Source organism: Cervus elaphus, chromosome 15 (assembly GCF_910594005.1).
Source record: "Cervus elaphus chromosome 15, mCerEla1.1, whole genome shotgun sequence".
NCBI classification, from domain to species: domain Eukaryota; kingdom Metazoa; phylum Chordata; class Mammalia; order Artiodactyla; family Cervidae; genus Cervus; species Cervus elaphus.
The window spans coordinates 61,248,855-61,267,869 of NC_057829.1; the positions used below are offsets into that span (position 1 = coordinate 61,248,855).

At 44.4% G+C, this 19,015-nt stretch overlaps 1 protein-coding gene across 1 annotated transcript in view; it reads right to left on the reverse strand.

The window, feature by feature from the left end:
- PIK3AP1 (phosphoinositide-3-kinase adaptor protein 1) overlaps nt 1–19,015 on the reverse strand; it is a 113,781-nt gene continuing 94,766 nt past the window's right edge. The window contains exons 14-17 of the mRNA XM_043927007.1: nt 15,347–15,502; nt 10,639–10,709; nt 9,655–9,773; nt 1–2,977 (exon numbers count right to left, since the gene is read on the reverse strand). Of these exons, the coding sequence (XP_043782942.1) occupies nt 2,920–2,977; nt 9,655–9,773; nt 10,639–10,709; nt 15,347–15,502 (404 nt within the window). The 3' untranslated portion in view covers nt 1–2,919. The remainder of the gene's footprint in view (nt 2,978–9,654; nt 9,774–10,638; nt 10,710–15,346; nt 15,503–19,015) is intronic.

Here is a 19,015-nt window from a genome sequence, read left to right on the forward strand (position 1 = left end):
TGAATAGAGAAGACCGTTTTTTATTCTTAATAACTTATTATACTTGCAAACGAATAGAACACAATTTGTTTATCAAACCAAAGCAAACATTTATACAGTCAGAGTCCTCAAAATTGAGGATCAATTTTTAGGATGAATCTTCTAGAGATATCCAAATTAGCTACTTGTCTTCTTTGGAAATAAGTCCGTTACTAATGCTTCCTCAGCCAACCAGTTGCAAAACCACACAGTATTCTTTGAAAGACAAGCACAGAAAACCAACTTACTTCCTGGAGCAAATGGGAGAGGGATCTAAAAATCCCAGCTATTGAGGTAATGTAGGGTGGACTAGGATCCCTGTTTTTTAATAACAAAGAAAGACAAAAGGAGGGGGAAAGAGTAGGTAGCTTAGCTTGATGAGAAAAATATTCATTGAAGTCATTTACATACTATTACTTTACCTAATTATGGCAAAGCCTTAGGGATTATTCACATCATTAAATATGTCAAGTTAAATTATTCAATTGTAATACAAACCTCCTGTTTAGAGTCTCTCAGTATTCATACTTTGTTGCTCATATAGTTGGGTTATCTGCTCACAGGTTTTAACATAAGATGAAGGAACAGTGCTGGACTGGGAACTGGAGGACAAAGTACCCTGCACAGTTAGGGGCAAAGGCAATGGCGGTGAATATGACTAAGAGCTTCACTGTCTATTGAGCCAGTTTATAACATCTTGGGGAAGGAGAGGCATCCTATAAGGAACTTTTTACCCGTCTCTTTGGATACCTAGTTACAATTTAGTTTCTGATTCTCATTGTACTTAAATTCATGGTTTTGTTACATTCTGTATTCCTAAAAATGTATACTAAGGTTGAGTGTGTAGAAATTGAGTAAATTTAAATTATAATGAGTGGTTCTGTTTCTGGAGAATGAAAAATTTCACCCCATCATTTAGAGATATTCCTTGATAACATGGTCCCCATGCTTCATACAAATTTTTCATTTCCTCCTTTTACACACAATCATTGTGGATGTTCAGTGAACATTCAATGAGGATTTAAAACTTGCCATTTTTGACTTGGCACTCCTGATCATTTGAGGCCCATCTCAAGTGTGCCACATTTATGAAACCCAGATTTCTCATAAGTACTTTCAATTTTATGTTTTCCACTTATTTTCCTACAAGAATAAAATGCCATACAATATTCCAATATTACACAGTGATGTGCATACCAAGATGGTAACACCATTGGCTAGCAGTAGGTTTTGTCATGTGACTGATCTAAATGTTTATTTATCAACGAATCTAAAAAAAATTAAATTTGTCATCCAAAAGGAGGCTTAGAGGCATTAAATATTTTTAAAAGTATAGCTTTATCAAGATCAAGCATGCTTAAAATAGAGACTGTCTATAAATAAGAGGAATACCAGTCTCATACTTCTTGTTCTTTTATCTCATATTTCCTTATTTCTCCCAGATAAGTGACAAGGAGAGTAAAGGGACCATTCCAAAACAGCTACTGTGTGCCAGGAATTGCGGTAGGTAATTTGCACAAATACTCTCTTCAAGGCCAGTGACAATAGTATATTTTATGTCAGGAAAAAAAAGAAAAACAAAACCCCAAGATCCCAGAAGCTGTTAACTTCACTCAATCATTGTTTGCTGAACTGAGGAATTCACCTGAAAAAGAATCATTAATCATTAGAAGAGGACTCAATAAAACTGTACTTAAATGGATCTTTAATAGTATAGTTTTTATATCTTTGTGTGGGATGGAGAATAATTTCATGGAGAACCATCAGATTTCTAATAATTTTTAAAGAAATGGGTCTGATACTAATTTTACTGTATATTTAAGCATCAAATTAAAGACCTGTGTTTTCAAGGTAGATTTATATGCTAAGGACTCAAAATTAATGATATACCTAAGGCTCTACATTCTCTGCACAGATTTCCCAAACCTGGTGTTAATAACAAGCTTATAGTAAAACAGAACTGTTTTAAGTTCTTCCTTCTTCTTCTGACCCCTCAGCAAAGTGAAAGTCAAGGATCCCCCCTGTCTCCTATGGCCAGAACTAAGATCTATAAAGGATGCAGAGCAATAAGTGGAGTCCCTGGCATGCCAAGCTTTTGGTTTCCAACCATTTTTAGATGTTCTTTGGCAAGCATACTGAATTATAAATGCCCCAAATACTTGATAGTCCCATACCTGGGAGATATGGAAAAAGGAAACTTCTAAAAGGTCAATAGTCACTGAACACATTTCTACATCTGGGCATCTTTTGACTGGCCATTTGGATATGGGAAGTGTGATGACCTGGAATCAGCGGGTCCAGATTCTAGACCCACCTCTTCCTCTAACCAACTGAGTACTCTTGCCCCAGGCTTCAGTGAAATTAGATTTTCCTTCTATCTAAAAGGAGTTAGGACTAATCCCTCTCTAAAGTCCCTTTGAGTTTGCTGTATGTGACCAGCCCTGGCATTTAAACACCCTCCTGAAGCTACAGAAAAGCTGAAGAATCATTTAAAAATCAGGTACTGTAAGTCTTAAATCATAACCACAGAAGTTAGATTGGACTAGCAAACAAGTAAGACCTAATATAAGTGCATTTCTGTAAAATCACTTGTGCATTTCTGATCAATCTTCTCAGGCTCCTGACATGTCAAATTAGTCCAGTTCCAATTAAGTTGTCATCCTCTTGGTAAACAAGGATATGGGTCAATAGATGATGGTGAATGAAGTTCTTAGTTTTTTGATTCTTTGTGCCTTAATAATATCTTCTTCAAGGTAAGCCCAAACCAGCAGGGCCACAACAATATCAGTGATGAGAGTGAGTCTTAAGGTCAGCAGTCAGGCCATAAAACTCAACATGAAGACTGAGGCTGAAAACTGCAAGTCTCCAAGTCTGGAAGGAGGTAGCCTTTAAGAGGTGGAATCAGCGACCTCTGGGTGGAACAGGTGGAGGAGGATGGAAGGTCTCCCTGGTTGGAGGCCTGAAATGAAAGACAAAGCAATTATGATCAAACAGATTTGATGAACTACTTTTTAGGAATCCATGATTTGTTGCAAACTTGGTATACTACGGTATACTATGCAAAGGACACATCCTTCAATTAATAAAACTGGAGACACATACAGACCTTTCAGTGGCATACATGCTCATCTGTGGATTGCAATCCTAGCCAACAATAATCACTCTGGGTAGGGGGCTTTGAAAAATACCAGTTCTCAGGCTCAATCCCAGACCTATTCCATCATAACCTCTGGAGGATAAGGCTCAAGCATGACAACATGTAAACAGTGTTCCTCCTTCAACCAGTTGTATTAACCATGTGGTTTATTTTGTGAAGCTTTGACATCTGGGTCCTGGTTGATCCTGGTAGGCCTGCCCCTCTGAGGGTAAGCTAATTCCTCTAAACAGCCTGCAGTTTGCACACATTTCACATGCAAACTAACCAATCCAGAGTCCATATCCCAATCACCTCCAGTACTGGGACTCTTAAAGTCCAGGCCTCTATCCACCTGCCCTAATCACCCCAGGGCCAGGTGCCGGGCCACTGGAGACAGCCCCTGAGCCCAAGAGCCTGCAGAAATTACTCAAACTAGCCAATCCTACATCTGCCTAGCCTGCCTCACTGGTTCCTTCCTGCAGAACCCACAAGAAAAGTTCCTGCCCATCCTTCTCCGCTCCCTGCCCTTTCTCCTGCCTACACCTGGGGCTTTCCTGTGTGTCCCGCCCCAGCATAATGTGCCCGCCTCCTCTTGAGATCTAGGAGTATAACAAACCACCTATTCAATGGCAATTGTCTCCTGATATGCTGACTTTGCCACACCTAAATAATAATAAAATCTATATTTTAAAACTCCAGTGATTCAGATATGCAACCAGGCAGCAGACACACTACAGTAGGGAGATCCCTTGAGACAGGACTTAAGAATTTCTGAAGTCAGCTTCTCACAACTACTTCTACTTGGGATCACTCAGTGTTGTCTCAACTCCACATCCGCTTTCCTAGAGGCCTCCCTCCACATTAGCCTAGATGGCTTTTGAACAATGCTAAACGACACTCCAGATAGACCTGGTGGAATGTATTTACAAGAGGTTCAACAATCGAGATGGTATTTCCATACATGTGCTGTAAAACCAATATTTAATTCTTTTGGAAGCAAGTCAATAAGTCAAGAAAGGGCGCTTTGTCAAGTGCTGTAATTGAACCGTGCTACCCTGGAACTGCATACTTGGTTGAATGAATCGATGAGTAAATATTTATTAAATGTCTCTTGAATCCAAGTTTTGCGTAGGTCAAGGAAATGATAAAGGAGTTGGGAAAAGACGGGCCATCTCAGAAGGCAGAGAGGGAGGCAGAAGTAGAAAAGAATAACAACGGATATCCTCAAGAGGTCCTACAGTGGCACCTGGGAGTAGATGGTTTTGTGTGGTTGTCTCTTTATCCAGAGAAAACAGACAGTCTCCTTCCATTGCCCCAACCTGCCCTATGAACCGTGAGTTTACAGGAGAAAGCTGAAGAACCCTCGGGTGTTACCAGTTATCACCTAAGTGAGCTAAGGCTGGCTTGATGGTTTCTTTCCTTCCTCTCAACAAACATATATCTATAATGCATTAACCTCTGGTGGGGGATATAACAGTAAGTAAAGTGGGCATTGATCCCACCCTCAAAGTGCTGAGACTATAATGGATGAGACAGATAATAGGGAAAGTCAGTGCACTGTACCAGATGTTTTGTTAGGGGACGTTCATAACCTATGAACACATGGCAGAGGCATTCATGCACACATCTGAAGGACAAGGTCAACAAGTTCAAATTTCTCTGTTTCTCATCTGCCAGACAGAGGTAAAGATGCCCACACTGGAGTAATGTGTGCCACCTGGAGATGACAGGTGGAAGACGGAGAGCACTTTCTGGCTTAAGAGTAGCTTTACTCAAGAGGTAAAGCTAATAATTTTATTATTTGTGGTTAAAGACCTGTTCTTGGACCTTTTCCCCATGTATGCCCCATGAGCCTTACATTTTACCTTCTATCACAAAGAGAGGCACGATTCCCTCCTGGTCACTCTTCCTCTGTTGACCCACTCTGCAGTTGAGCAGGTCTGCAAGCAAATCTGGAGAAGGAAATGGCAACCCACTCCAGTACTCTTGCCTGGAGAGTTCTGTGGACAGAGGAGCCTTGGTGGGCTGCTGTCCATGGGGTCGCACAGAGTCGGACATGACTGAAGCAACTTAGCGGCAGCAACAAGCAAACCATTTCCGTATTTCTTTCTGATGAACAACCCAGCTAAGGATTGGAAGCCCTGTCTTTGGGAATGGATTTGTGATTATAGACATAGCAGAACCACGGAAGTAAAGTGTATCAAATCAGAACTGAGGGGCAGTCTGTGGGGAAACAGCCTCCAAGGACACTGGGAAGCTGGAGTTGGACACAGGATTGTCCAGTCCAGAGACCTGGGCACTGGTTGCTCTCTCCTCCATGTTGAGGAGATAACTTTGGTTCAAGAACCCAGCAATCCTAATGTTGGTTAACATTCTTCTAAAGCAGGTCTGTTATTTAGACAGTGTGCTTTTGTATGATCACAACATTGTTAAAAAATATTTTTAAGCTTCCCTATTAGTAAATAGCCTCATGTCCAAGTCCCCTTACTCTCTTGACCACCCCCCCTGCTCCTGCCTAGGGATTCCACAGATATCTTTACAAGTGAAAGTCACTCAGTCGTGCTTGACTCTTTGCGACCCCGTGGGCTAGACAGTCCATGGAATTCTCCAAGCCAGAATACTGGAGTGGGTAGCCTTTCCCTTCTCCAGGGGATCTTCCCAACCTGGGGATCGAACTCAGGTCTCCCACATTGCAGGCGGATTCTTTACCAGCTGAGCCACCAGGGAAGTCCAAGCAGCTAAAAGGTTAACTCTTGGTACTCCAGGAAGCCTTCAGAAATATGTTCTGATTTGTCAGCACCTAGGCTGTGCCTTCAAGGGGAGTGCACAGAATGTTGTGCTGGGCTCATTGTGCTCAGTTGTGTCTGACTCTTTGTGACTCCATGGACTATAGCTTACCAGGACAGCTCCTCTGTCCATGGAATTTTCTAGGCAAGAATCCTGGAGTGGGTTGCCATTTCCTTCTCAAGGGGATCTTCCCCACCCAGGGGTCGAACCCGCATCTCTTGCTTCTCCTGCATTGGCAGGAGGATTTTTTTTACCACTGCACCACCTGGGAAGCCCATAGTGATTGGCAAAATCACTAGTAAACAGCAAAACATATTCAAAAACAAAGGGGCAATGTCTCAGCAAGATATTGGCTTTTTTTTTTCTCTACTGGCAGGACTTTGTACCTATGAAGAATGTGACACTGTCAGCTGCCCACTCTGTGGGAACTGCAAGGGAAACGCCATACAAGGATATAATGCATCTGCTCCTGTTCATGTCACCATCTGCCTTCCCTAACTTTGAAGTCTGTTGGGAACTTACAGCCAGTGGGAATGTGAAGCTTCTTTCTACTGATCTGTAACCCACCTGCACTGTGGTACACGACTTGATGGCTAGCTGTCAACCCAACCAGTACCAATCTATCATCTGCCCATTCACTTACTTGCATGATAAATATTTGCTAAGTTCCTAGCATGTGCCAACTACTGAGTTAACTCCATATTGCACTGGGGAGAGTAGAAAAAACTTTTTTAATCAAAACAATCTTTATCATTTTGAGGTTTACCATCTACTTCGGGAGATAGATAGCAAACAAGGGCCATGTGGAGTGAGTTATAATAGAGGTATTTGGGGAACACAGAAGGTTCACACTGCAGAGGAACATCAGGGGAGGCTTCAAAGAAGAGGTGAGGTTTCGACAGAGTCCTAAAGAATGTGTAGGAATCTTCTAGGCAGAGATTGGAAAGGAGTAGGAAGACAGCATTCTAGGCAAAAGGAACAGATTGGGCAAAGACTGTACAAAATGGCACAGCTCACTAGGAATGCTTAAGGGGTGGAATATCAATGAATACAGGAGAGAGATGGGACTTAGGGCTACAGCATGCTAAAAAAATACAGAAGTAAATGCAAGGCTTTTATGTCAGGAAGTGACATCATCAGCTATTTCTGTTCTAGAAAGTGCACTCTTGTGCCGTGTGGAGGAGGGACTGACTGGAGGCAGGGAGGTAAATGCAGGGATGAACTTAGGCATGGGCAGATGGAGAGGAGGGGGTGGAGCTGAGGGCAGCAGAATGAACAGAGCCTGGGGAGCTGCAAAGGAGCAATGGAGACTGCCTCCGGGGTTAGGGACTTGGGGAAGAAAGAGAAGCGTGTCATGTCTCTGGCTGGGAAGTCATGAGAAGAAGGCAGTTCAGGGCAGAGGAAGGCAGGTGGGATGATGAGTTCAGTTTTTGCACCCATGTTTGAGATCTCTGGGACCCCTGGTGAGGTCCCCAGTGAAAAGCAGGAAACAGAAGGCCAAGGTAGAGATGGAGATGGACTTGGAGCTGACAGTTCAAGCTCTGGGGACAGCATGCAGAGTGAGGAGAGGAAGGGACCAGGACTGGAGACAGTGATGAGCGGGATGTGCTGTTTGGGGAAGGCAAGTTCAGGAGAACGTAAAGGGGGAAGAGTTGCCAGTTCCCAGATCTGGAAGTGAAGTGAAGAAAGAATATTCAGTCAGCCTCCCCTCTTATCCATCAGTGGGTCAAGCATTCAGGACAAAGGCCCACGTTATTTGTTGCTCAAACATCCCCTCATTTTATTATGAACATTACATACAGTTTCAGAACAACTGCATCTTTTCCAATCTTCACACCAAAAATGCACCCTTTTTCTATCAATTACAGATTTCTTTGTAAACACCATTTCTTTAGTCAAATGTTTTTTCCTCTTTTTTCTCTCCCTATCTTTATCACAACATGCTTCCAGAATCTCCCAAACAATTCAACTGCCATCTCTCTTTACACATTAAATGCATCCCCGTTTCCAGTCTTTAATTTCTGGAATCCACTTCCATAGTTGTTTTCTCTCCTGCAGACAAAGTTCCACAGAGTCTTTGAAGTTCTACATTCAAGACTGACATTCTTTTTAATCTTGGAACAATTAGATAACTCCCTCCTTACCTTCAAGAATAAAAGGTCTTAGATCTTAGATCTTCTCCCATGACACCTGGACCTCCTTGGACATGTATAACACAATGACTAAACAACTGGACCCTGGAGTCAGGCACACCTAGGTTTAGCACACAGATAAAGTCTCCATCCAGTCTCAAGCCCCAGTCTCTGTCTCTGCAAAATGGGATAACTCTAAACATCTACCACTTGAAGTTGTGGAGAGAATTAAATGAGTTAATGCATTTAGCGAGTTTACCAGAATGCTCAGCACATAGTAAGTGCCAATAAATACAAGTATTTATTACCATAACTGCTCTCCATAAACATCCCTCCCCAATCACCAACTATATATAATTTTCAAGTAACAGAACATAATGCAGATTCAGCAGACAGGACTAGATTATCACTAAAGTTCCTTCTAGGGCTAATGCTCTAATATGTGACCTCTAGTCTATAACAGAGAAACATGTTTGGTGAGTGTGAAGCATTTTGGGACTGTGGGAGGTTTTTGTAGCAAGTGTTAGTACGTGAATGTTGCCAGGAACACACAGAAAAGCCTCAACAGCAAAGACAGAAATGGAGAGATCCTCAGTGCAGAGTCAGCTGCTCTTTCCAGAAAAACAGAAGAAAAACCTCCCTGTGGCACTTTCTCAACAAATCTCACTGATGAGGTTCATTTGAGTTAAAAGATTCAAGATGTAAAAAAAACAAACAAACAAACAAACAAAAAAACCTAGTTAATCACCTCTTACCCACACACTGTATTTTAGACATCAAAGAATTAAACTCCTAAGACAAACCTAGGCTTTTATTCCCAAAGGTTCCTTTCTGCCTTAGCAGACAATTACACAAGCTAGCTTTGACCACCTTTTCAGTGATTCCATAAGACCTTAAAAGGGTTCCTGCCAGAAACCAGAACACAAACATACATCAGAGCCCCATAAGTCAGTGACACTCTTTTGTCTAATGCCCAGCCTCCAATCTCCATAGGCTCATCCTTCTGTATAAAGAATCACACAGACAGTTGTGCTCTTATTTAGGGCCAGAAACTCAATCCTTACAACTCTGTGAGGAAGTCCATTTATTACCTCCATTTACTGGACACAGAAATAAAGTCTCATGAAAGTTAAACAATTCATCCATGGACACAAGTGGCTGCCGGGGTCTTCCCAGGTGATGCTTTCCCACTACCACACCATACTGCCTCTCACCTGCATTTTCATCCCCAATTCCTTCTTATCTCCTGGTCCTCCAGAAGCACTGTCCCGCAATACCACCAAGGGAATTAATTATTCAGGAGTTGAATTCTAGCGAAACAGATTTAAAAAAATATGCAAAATGTTGACCTTTCCCAGTGTATTTCACTGACAAAATATTGAATTTGTTACTTAGAGTCTGCAACTGCATAAAGCATCACTTAGGTGAATGAAGAGTCCACGTTGAAATGTGTCCAAAGTATGCAGTTCAGTGAGCTTAGCTCTGTACTCACTCTTAGGTCACCTTAGATGTCCCCAGACCCTACTCTGCCCTGAGACTCAACGAGCGAGGAAAAAAAGGTTCTGTCAGCTTCCTTGTTACCTCTGTGAGGCGGCTCGGGGTGGCACCCTGGGGGGCCTCTCAAGGGGCACGGTGGGCATGCTGTCCACTTGTGAGGGGCCTGGACTACGACTTCTGGTAACCTCGGGGGCTTCATTATCCTACAGCAAAAAAAAAAAAAAAAAAGAGAGAGAAGGCTGAAAATGACATTAAGCAGCAGCACAGCGGGACAGAGCCAACCCCACAAGCTCCTCCGCTCTCCCCAGGCTTCGGCGGAAGGCTACTCACTGACGGAAAATCTACCCAGCAACACCGGGGGCAGTTTTCCATCGACTCTGACAACCAGGGTCACAGAAGAGACAATGGGACCTGAGTTATTGATATTATTAGTGATCTGAGCTTGCCTTCCTTGCTGCCCCGCGTGATTCGTGGGGACCAAAGAGTGTGTGGCCTAGGGGTGATGTCGGGGCTGGGGGGTGGGGGGGGGGACACAGGCCACCAGCCCCGGCTCTGCATGCCTGCCGCTCCTGACCCAGGCCCAGAAAGGTGACCCCACCGCCCCTGGATTCCCGGATACTCACCCAGTTCCCTCTCACAGACGCCCCTTTTGGTTTAATCCTCTCCCTCCTTTCTTCCCTCCCTTCCTTTCTTTCTTCACCTCTTTTTATTGATGGGAAATCAATATAACATAAAACGATCATTTTAAAGTGAACGATCAGTGCCATTCAGTACGTTCACAATATCGTGCAACCACCATCTCTGTCTAGTCCCCGGACATTTTCCCGACACCCCCTAAAGGAAACGCTGTATCCCTTAGGCAGTTTCTCCCCATTTCCCCTATCCCCAGCCCTGGTAACCACCAACCTTCTATCTCAATGGATCTACCTATTCTGGACGTCTCATATAAATGGAGTCCCACAATGGGTGACCTTTTGTGTTTGGCTTCTTTCTCTTGGATTTCTCTTTCCTGCAGTGAAATGACCCCTGAGACAAAGACCTATGAGGGTAGGGTGTCCCAGCTCTCACCTCGTTGTCCCCCTCCATCCCGCTGCTCACACTGAGGAGGCTCCGGGTGCTGGACCGGTTACTTGCGCTGCCTGAAGGGTACAAACAGAGTCAGCTGGGCTGTGCAGGCTCTGGAGATGAGGTAAAAGGCAAAAATCTAGCACTTACTGATAGAAACAGTACATAAGCTGTGAATACGGGATTCTTCAAACTGCTGCTATCTAATAACATACCATGTTATTAGAGTTCAGTTTTTCTTTCAGCATAAAAACGGGTTATCTTTTTATGACCACTTTTTGCTTTCTAGCTACCATTTACGGAGAGCTCACACCAGGTTACATGCTTTAAAAGCATGACTGCATTTAATCCCTAGGAAAACCTTATCTGATACTAGTGCTTCGATTTGACAGACTAGGAAGCAGAGATGCTCTATTTCTCACCTGTTCAGTGGTGTTTCTTAAATCTGCAAACAAAGTTGGTTACTAAAGTTTTTTTACCTATTTAGGAATTACACGTGCAAGTATCACTCGTATATGCATACCTTCTAAAAGGGGGCCAGTGTGACGCAAAACAAAGCACAAAGCACAAATTCAGAAGTATAATTTACACACCAGATAGGAACTTTGACTGTGTGAGTTCAGCTGCTTAGAGATGTAAGCTGAGGATGTATCACCTAAATTACTGAAACAGCATTATCCAGTTGAGTTTTCTGGAAATGTTCTGTTGTGTGCTGTTCAGTTTGGTAGCTGATGTGACACAGAGCAGCTGAGGAACTGAATTTTAAATTTTATTTCATTTTAATGAACAGATTTACATAGTCACCTGCAGTTATGGGCTACTGTACTTGACAGGACAGCATTAGAACAAGCTCAAGGACGTGATGGTCTGGCAGTGAAGAAGGAAGGTTAACAGTTAATCAACTAAAACTTTGACTTTCATTTTTCCAATATATCCTGTTACCAGTATTGCCAGCACTTAGGCTTAGCTGAATGTTCACTCAAAATAGCTACTTATATTAGTTTATAGGTAAATTGTCTTAGTTTTGACTTCATTATGGCATCAACTTTGACCTAATTAATTTAGATACCAGCTTGACAAAAGCAGGTTGAGATTATAATTTTGGATTATTTCTTGGAGGCAGATTTTTAAATTTAAGATAATGTGTCAAAATATTTCTAGAAACCAGGGGATTCAGAGTTTGTTTCAGAGTTAAGGACCACACGACCCTGTCTCTATCTACCTAGTTACCCACATATAACACTGTTCGCTCAGCTAGAACATCCTTTCCTTCCCACTTCCCCAGCCCACTCCATCCACAAATTTGAAACCTCCTCAGGCTCCAACGCTCAGGACAAATGCTATCAAAACCTTTCCTGATTCCCCCAAATGGAAGTAACCCCTCCTGTGCATGGGCTTCCATCCCTGTGGGGACAAGCCTCCCACGTCATTCATCACTGTTCATCTTATTCCTTTACAACAAACCAGACTCCTTCCAAAGATTATCTGCTGGGAGGGAGCAAAAAGGTGTCCAGGAGCTGATTCTAGGATCCTGGAAATTCATATCCACCAGCTCTCACTATCCTTTCCCTTGGTGTTGTTGAATTTTTAATCTCCAGTGCTTGACTTTGAACCCTCACTCCTGGTTTATCTGCCCTGGCCCTCTCCCTTCTCCAAGGCCGATGACCTGGTTGGCCCCAACCCACCTGGATGGCACCGTTGGTAGGAGGTTCTGGCCCTGGCCCCCCATCACATTCACTCTTGTTGGGGGAAGGGGCAGTGCCCATGCCTTGCCAGGCTTCTGTCACCAGGGAAGTAGGATCAGACAAGCCTATAACTTGTACTCTTTTTACACTTTCTCTCCTCCATTATAAGCTCCCAGAGGACAGACCCTGTTTCTTTTTCAGCTTTATGTCTCTAGTGTACAGTCTAGCTTCATATGCACAGAGAAGTCCTCAATATTGATGGAGGTATGAATGAGAGAAAAAAATGATCATGTATATGACTCTTAAGAAACTTGAATCAGGCAAACTAGAAGAAGCTCAATGGTCTTCCTGTAATGAAACTTTTGTTATCTTAAACATAACACAAATATCTTGTGCTTAAAATTTTAGATATAACTAGATTTAACCTGAAACTGTTTTCCTATAGTTTCCAAGAGATGACAGCTGCAGCACAATAAAATAGTGCTGTTTTTAGGGCATGGTTCTGGGGCTTGAAGGGCTGCTGGTGGCTCAGAGCGGGACTATCTTCATTCTCTCTCCTTGCCCTGTGAACTATCTCTCTCTGGAAGGAAATATGTCCCCAGTGTTGAGTACACAGAAAGATCTGTATGTGAATCCCAGATCCTCTGCTTAATTGTCAAGTGACCCAGGATTAGATGCTTAACCAATGTCTCTGTTTCCTGATCTCACAGCACTATTGTATAGAATGAGATCGTATGATAACATGCTTGGTACAGAGCCTGTAAGAGCAAGCATTTAATTAACTATAGCAGCTATCATCATCATCATCATCAATTTCAAGATGGCAGATTATCTATTAGTGACTCAAGGACCCCACCTCCAGTATCCACACCTTTGTACTGCCTCCTCCTCATCTCCTTCTTGGCTTAGCCATGGGACTCACTTTGGCCAATATGACATTATCAAGTGTGATGTAAGGCAAAGCTTGATAAGCACTTGCACACCGGGGCTTGTTTTTCTGGAATGCTCCCTTTATGGATCTTGTTACCACACAAGAAGTTCAGGCTATTGAATTAGAGGCCATATATAGAGAGGCCCTGAAGAATGAGAGGCCATCATGGATGCTCCAGTCCATGCCAAGCTTACAGCTGAGTACAGTTGCACAAGTGACCCCAACTGACCACATGGGGCAGAGGTGAACCACCCCTACTGACTCTTGGCCAAGTTTAGAATCAGGCATAAATAAATGATTATGTTTCAAGCCACTGCATTTTTGGATAGTTTGTTACACAGCAATAGATAACTAAATAACAGGGACCGGATGCAATCTACAGCCACAGAGTAAAATAAAACCTTCTGGTCTGTCATTTAATAACATTTTCTTACCCAATTAGCTAGCGATCCCCGGGCAGTAAACCACCACACAAGGTAAAAAGCAGAATTTATGCTTTCCATTCTATTCTCACTCCAAGGTAACTCAAAGTAAAACATACAGATAAAATAGTTTAAATGAATCCAAACCTGAAATGAGTATTCTACGTTTATCTTGTTAAGTTTCCCCTGCCCTTACCCCAGAAAGCCCTGCATTCACCCCCAGAGTGTCTACACCACTTCTCTCCTCCACAACACATCTAAGATGGGCTGCCTGCCCCTTGCTTCCTCTGCCATCTGTGATCGCTGGGAAAATCTCTTCCATTTCTGAACTTGTCAGAATTCGCTAATTTGCCTCAAGGGGGTAGTATATATTATTAACCTCATTATGTAAGGGGAGATTTTCTTCTCTATCAAGTCTAGACTTAACATTGCTGTGTGATACGCTTTGGGTATGTTTCAACAGGTAACAGTGGCAGAGGGAAGAGCTGGGTTCTACTCCTATTGCCATTGACTGGCTGTGGGACCTGGGGCAAAATTCTTTCCCTTTCTGGGTTACAAATACTCTGCTAATTAAGTCAGGAGGAGGAACAGTTCAGAGGCTCTTGACCTAAGTCCACGGATGGGCAAAATTGTGTGTGTGTGTGAACACGTGCAAGTGTATTTTTATATAGGGAGGACATTTAGAGCATATGTCAGATTCTCAAAGGGGTTTGTGGTACAGAAAAGATAAAGAAGCCCTGGGTTAGATGAGCTTCCAGTTCCTACCTCCACATGGCGGTCTTCCACCTGACATTTAAGGAGAAATATTAGGTCATGAAATTCAGCTTGTCTCTTGCTCTTTTATTTTTTCCCCCTAGCCACCTTTGTTAACACTGAAATGTATGAAAGCAGGGAAACTCAATCTATTTGGTTTGTGAAGCTGGTGTGTCTGAAGTCAGTGAACATTGCCCTGGATCCGGAAACAAAGCCCCAGCTCCTGCCGCACATCAGCGGGTATTGTCTGTTGCAATCAGACTCCTATTCAAGCTCTCAAGCCAAAAGGAAGACATTTCCAAATCAGATCCTCAATTGCCTATACAGTTGGAATTCTCAAATCTGAATCCACTGTTACCTAATGTTTTTGACTGTGTGCCCTTTCCTTTCCCTGACCACGGCTGAAGCAAAAAGAAGAGTAAGCAAGGGTCTTGACCCTGATCCAGTCCTGCCTGAGTTCAAAATCCAAGTGCTACCCCTTGGTGGCTATTTAACCTAGAGGAAGGCACTAAGCTGCCTGTTTCCTCCTCAGTAAATAGAGGTGATAGTACCTATCCTGCAGAGTGATTAAATCAGAGAATCTGTGGAAGAGGCTTAGCATATAGTAAATGCCCAATAAATATTAACCAGTATTATTACTAGGGTTTTTCACTTATAAAAGTGATAGAGTAATAATTATCACACAATCTGCCTTCCGGGGATATTTGTGTAAAGGGTCTTCTGTGCCCTAAAAAAAAGGCAAACCTCACAGGCTAAATGTCCCTCATTTCTTACACCTCCTAGGCCCAAACCAGGCTCCAGTTAAGATCTTCTGGGCTCATCATAGAGCATGTTTCCAAGACCCAAAGGCACCTGCTGGAGTCCAGCTGTGAAGGCACCTGGGGGCCAGCTGTGAAGGCGCCTGGGGGCCACCTGCTTACTTGCTGTGCTGGAGGTACTGTCTGTTTTCCAGTCTCCTCGTCTTAGCTCTGTCCTTGGGGGAAAGATGCTTTTCCTGGGGCCACTTTCATAGACTCCATACTCCACTTTCCCAGGCAGGTGCTGTGAGTGCCGAATTGGGACTGTGATCTCCAAGTCTGGAATTAGAGAGAAAGGGATCAGCTTTAAGGAACCGGGATGCCAGTTACCAAACTGCGAAGCTGCTTCCTCTCTACCTGCCTCCTTCCCCTGAACCTGGAGGGGAGAGGAAGGAGAGGAGGGGAAGAGGGGAGGGGAAGGAAAGGAGGGGAAGAGGGGAGGGGAAGGAGAGGAGGGGAGGGGAAGGAGGGTGGGGACCCTGCCCAATTCAGCACCGAAGCTCGGCAGAACCATGCGTGGCAATCACTGACAGAAGGTTGGCTAGGGGAATGCTGGAAAGGGCAGAGAAGTGCTTTTGCATCAGGTGACAGAAAGAATGTGCCATTAGGGAAAGGTTGGTAGCTCAGACTGTAAAGAATTCATCTGCTGTGCAGCAGACTGGGGTTCAATCCCTGGGTCAGGAAGGTGCCCTGGAGAAGGGAATGGCCACCCACTCCAGTATTCTTGCCTGGAGAATTTAATGGACAGAGGAGCCTGACGGGCTATAGTCCATAGGGTTGCAAGGAGTTAGACACGACTGAGAGACTAACATGTTCGTGGGTGCCCCAGCTCTGCCACTCGCCAACTGTGGAACTTGAGTTAGTCAACCAAGCCTTCTGATTTCTTCCTTTTCTAAGGAGCGGTTACGAATGCCATTGATTATAATACTAGGTTATCCTGCATGTCATGCATAGTTCCAAGAGCCTCCATACTCTTAGCTTCTTCAGTCCTCCAACACCCATGAAATAAATACTATTGTCAGCATGCGCAATAGAAACTAAGGTATAGAGACGTGAAGTAGCATGTCCCAAGTCCCTGTCAAGCAGCCGGTAAGTGAGATAGCTGGAATGTGAACGCAGGCTCCAGAGTCCAGGCCCTTAAGCACTCAGACTGCCTCCCATACGGAGGGTGGGTGGTCCACAATGACAGTAATGATCCAGAGAATTTATGGCAAGAGGTCCATAAGGTCCAAAAAGATTTTGTGACTTGCAAGGCTGATCAGTGGTTTGAGACCGCACAGATTCAGCAAGATAATTCCTTTGTCCTGCAAAGCATTAACCTGGCCTCTTCACTGGCTTAGCCCGGCCAGTGACTGGTCTTTCTTCCCCGTCCCCCGCCGCCCCCCACCCTGGGGATTTCCACCCCTGGTTGCTATGAGCAGAGAACAACTCCAGCTGACAAGTAGAACAAAGTATCTGTGGGTGCCCAACGCAGCTTCCTCCCCAGGGAAGTGTGAAAGCCAGCTGAGCTCCTGTCACAGCGCTCCCCATGAGGCCCCAGACCTTCCCAAGTCTCAGGGCAGAGACTCTAGGAAGAGGTGTAAGCGTGGGTGCGCTTTTGGGTATGTGTGCCCTTCATCTCAAGGAACTACTTCTTCCTCTGCCTTCCCTCTGCTAGGGAGCAGGTGTGGCAGGAAGGGAGTGTGGCACCTGCCAAAGCCAGAGGTCTGCCAAGAAAGGTGAACGTGTAAACTAGCACAGCAGGGAAGAGCGGGGGTGAGGATGGGGTGGATGGAGCGTGTGCTCAACATTCTGCATGGAGAGTATTAAAACAGCGGATTGCTGGCTTGCATGGGCTCGAACTTGCCTCATTCTAGAGACCCTGATCCCAAGGGTAGTGTATGGTCCTAGCTTTCCAGACCTCTGTGTAACACAGATCTTTTTCACATCCTTAGCCTCTTTTGGTTATAACTGAGCAGTGGGAGCACCCATCCACTTGTGTGCCCAAGCTTGGAAATGTGTGGGCAGAGACTAGTCAGTGAACCCACACATGGGTGTGAACCCACAGTGTCTCAGAGCCCAAACAAGTAACACATTTCTCCCCCTCAGCTTTGACTGAGGTTTTTAATGACAATCTTCTCAAGGTAAATTCGTGACTGCTTAATTCACTTCAATGAATCAGTTTTCAGCTCACAACCAGTTCAAGGAAAGGTAAGTAAAATACAGAGGAAAGAAGTTGGGAGTCAAAGTTCAAAAAAATCAAGAAGGACCAGGCTAAATGTCCACAAAATCCTGATATTCTTTGAACAGAGGAACAGTGTCAGGAAAAATAATTATCATCACTATACTGGGAAGCACTTTTCCCAAAGTGCATTCACATGTGCTAATATTCCTCCTCCAAACTTTGCTACTCTGGTAAGTGGGCTTTTCTGATGTTTCAGTAGTAAAGAACTCTCCGGCCAATGCAGGAGATGCGGGTATGATGCCTGGGTCAGGAAGATCCCCTGGAGAAGGAAACAGCAAACCCACTCCAATATTCTTGCCTGGGAAACCCCACGGACAGAGGAGCCTGGCAAGCTACAGTCCATGGGGCCACAAAGAGTTGGACACAATTTAGTGACTAAACAACAACAACTCTGTTAAGCAGATAAACCGGGTGTGACCACAGATGGGGAAACTGAGGCATGAAGTGGTTAATGGAAAAGTCTTGGATCATGAAATGATTTGGAGACAAAGCTGGGATCAGAACCCCCAGGCTTCCTGGGACCCAGCCTGCTCCTCCAGGTCCCGCCCTGCACTGACCACAGACACACCCAGAACACAAATATTGGTATTCTTCTCTGTGGGGCCAGGGCATTCAGTGAGTCCTGAGCCAGCCAGCCCTCTTCTGACTTCCTACACTATCAGTGCTCTGCACTGTCTCAGTGAGAGCAAACCAACTTCCAGGGCTGAGAACAGACCGGCAAGTTATGAACAGACTGTTACTTCTTAATCGTCCTTGGTCTTTTAACCCAAATTAAAGAAGAATCATCATTGTTTTTCTTTTCTAAGGCAAATGAAGTTTCCAAATGAATAGAGTCAGTCCTTGAGTGGGGTGGCCTCCATTCCTGGAAAAGATTGTTCAAGCAGAAATGCCATTCATCAGCCCTAATTCTCCTATAGGTCAATGTTATCCTGTGTGGACAATTTTCAAATGTTTTTTTTTTTTGTTTTTTGTAAAGCAGAATTCTTTCCTCTAAAGAAAACAGAAGCTCAAAATGGAAACAGATTTTTTTGTAAAGGAGTTGCAATGGTTGAAGGGTAAGGGGCCCCAAGTCCGGTCGCATTCTTAATCTACCCTCTACCCCATCCCTAACTGCCACCCTGTTCCTACCTGCTACCCTACAAGCATGGAGGCACCAGCCACAAATGACGCCTTTGCTTCGGCAGATGCTCTGATGCCCAGGGGCCTCGCCAGGTAGCACAGGGTCCAAGCTTCCACCTGCATGAGCTTTCTCTGGGAGCCAGATTCCAAACCCCCATCTCCCAGCAGGCCTCACCCAAAGACACAGGAGCTGGTGCCTAAATGCCCCATGGGAAAGATAACCATTCCAGAGTGTTCTCCGTGGACAACTAGCATCTGTGCGGAGATGAAGCTGCAGTCTCCATGGTGCTAACTGCAGGCTGCTGGCCACCTTTTCTTCCTCTCTCACTTCCCCACCCCCTACCGTGCTCCCCAGGATCACCTCCCAAATCAGCTGTGGGTGTGTGTGCTTAGTCGCTCAGTTGTGTCCAGTTGTGTCTTTGCAACCCCACGGACTGTGGCCCAACAGG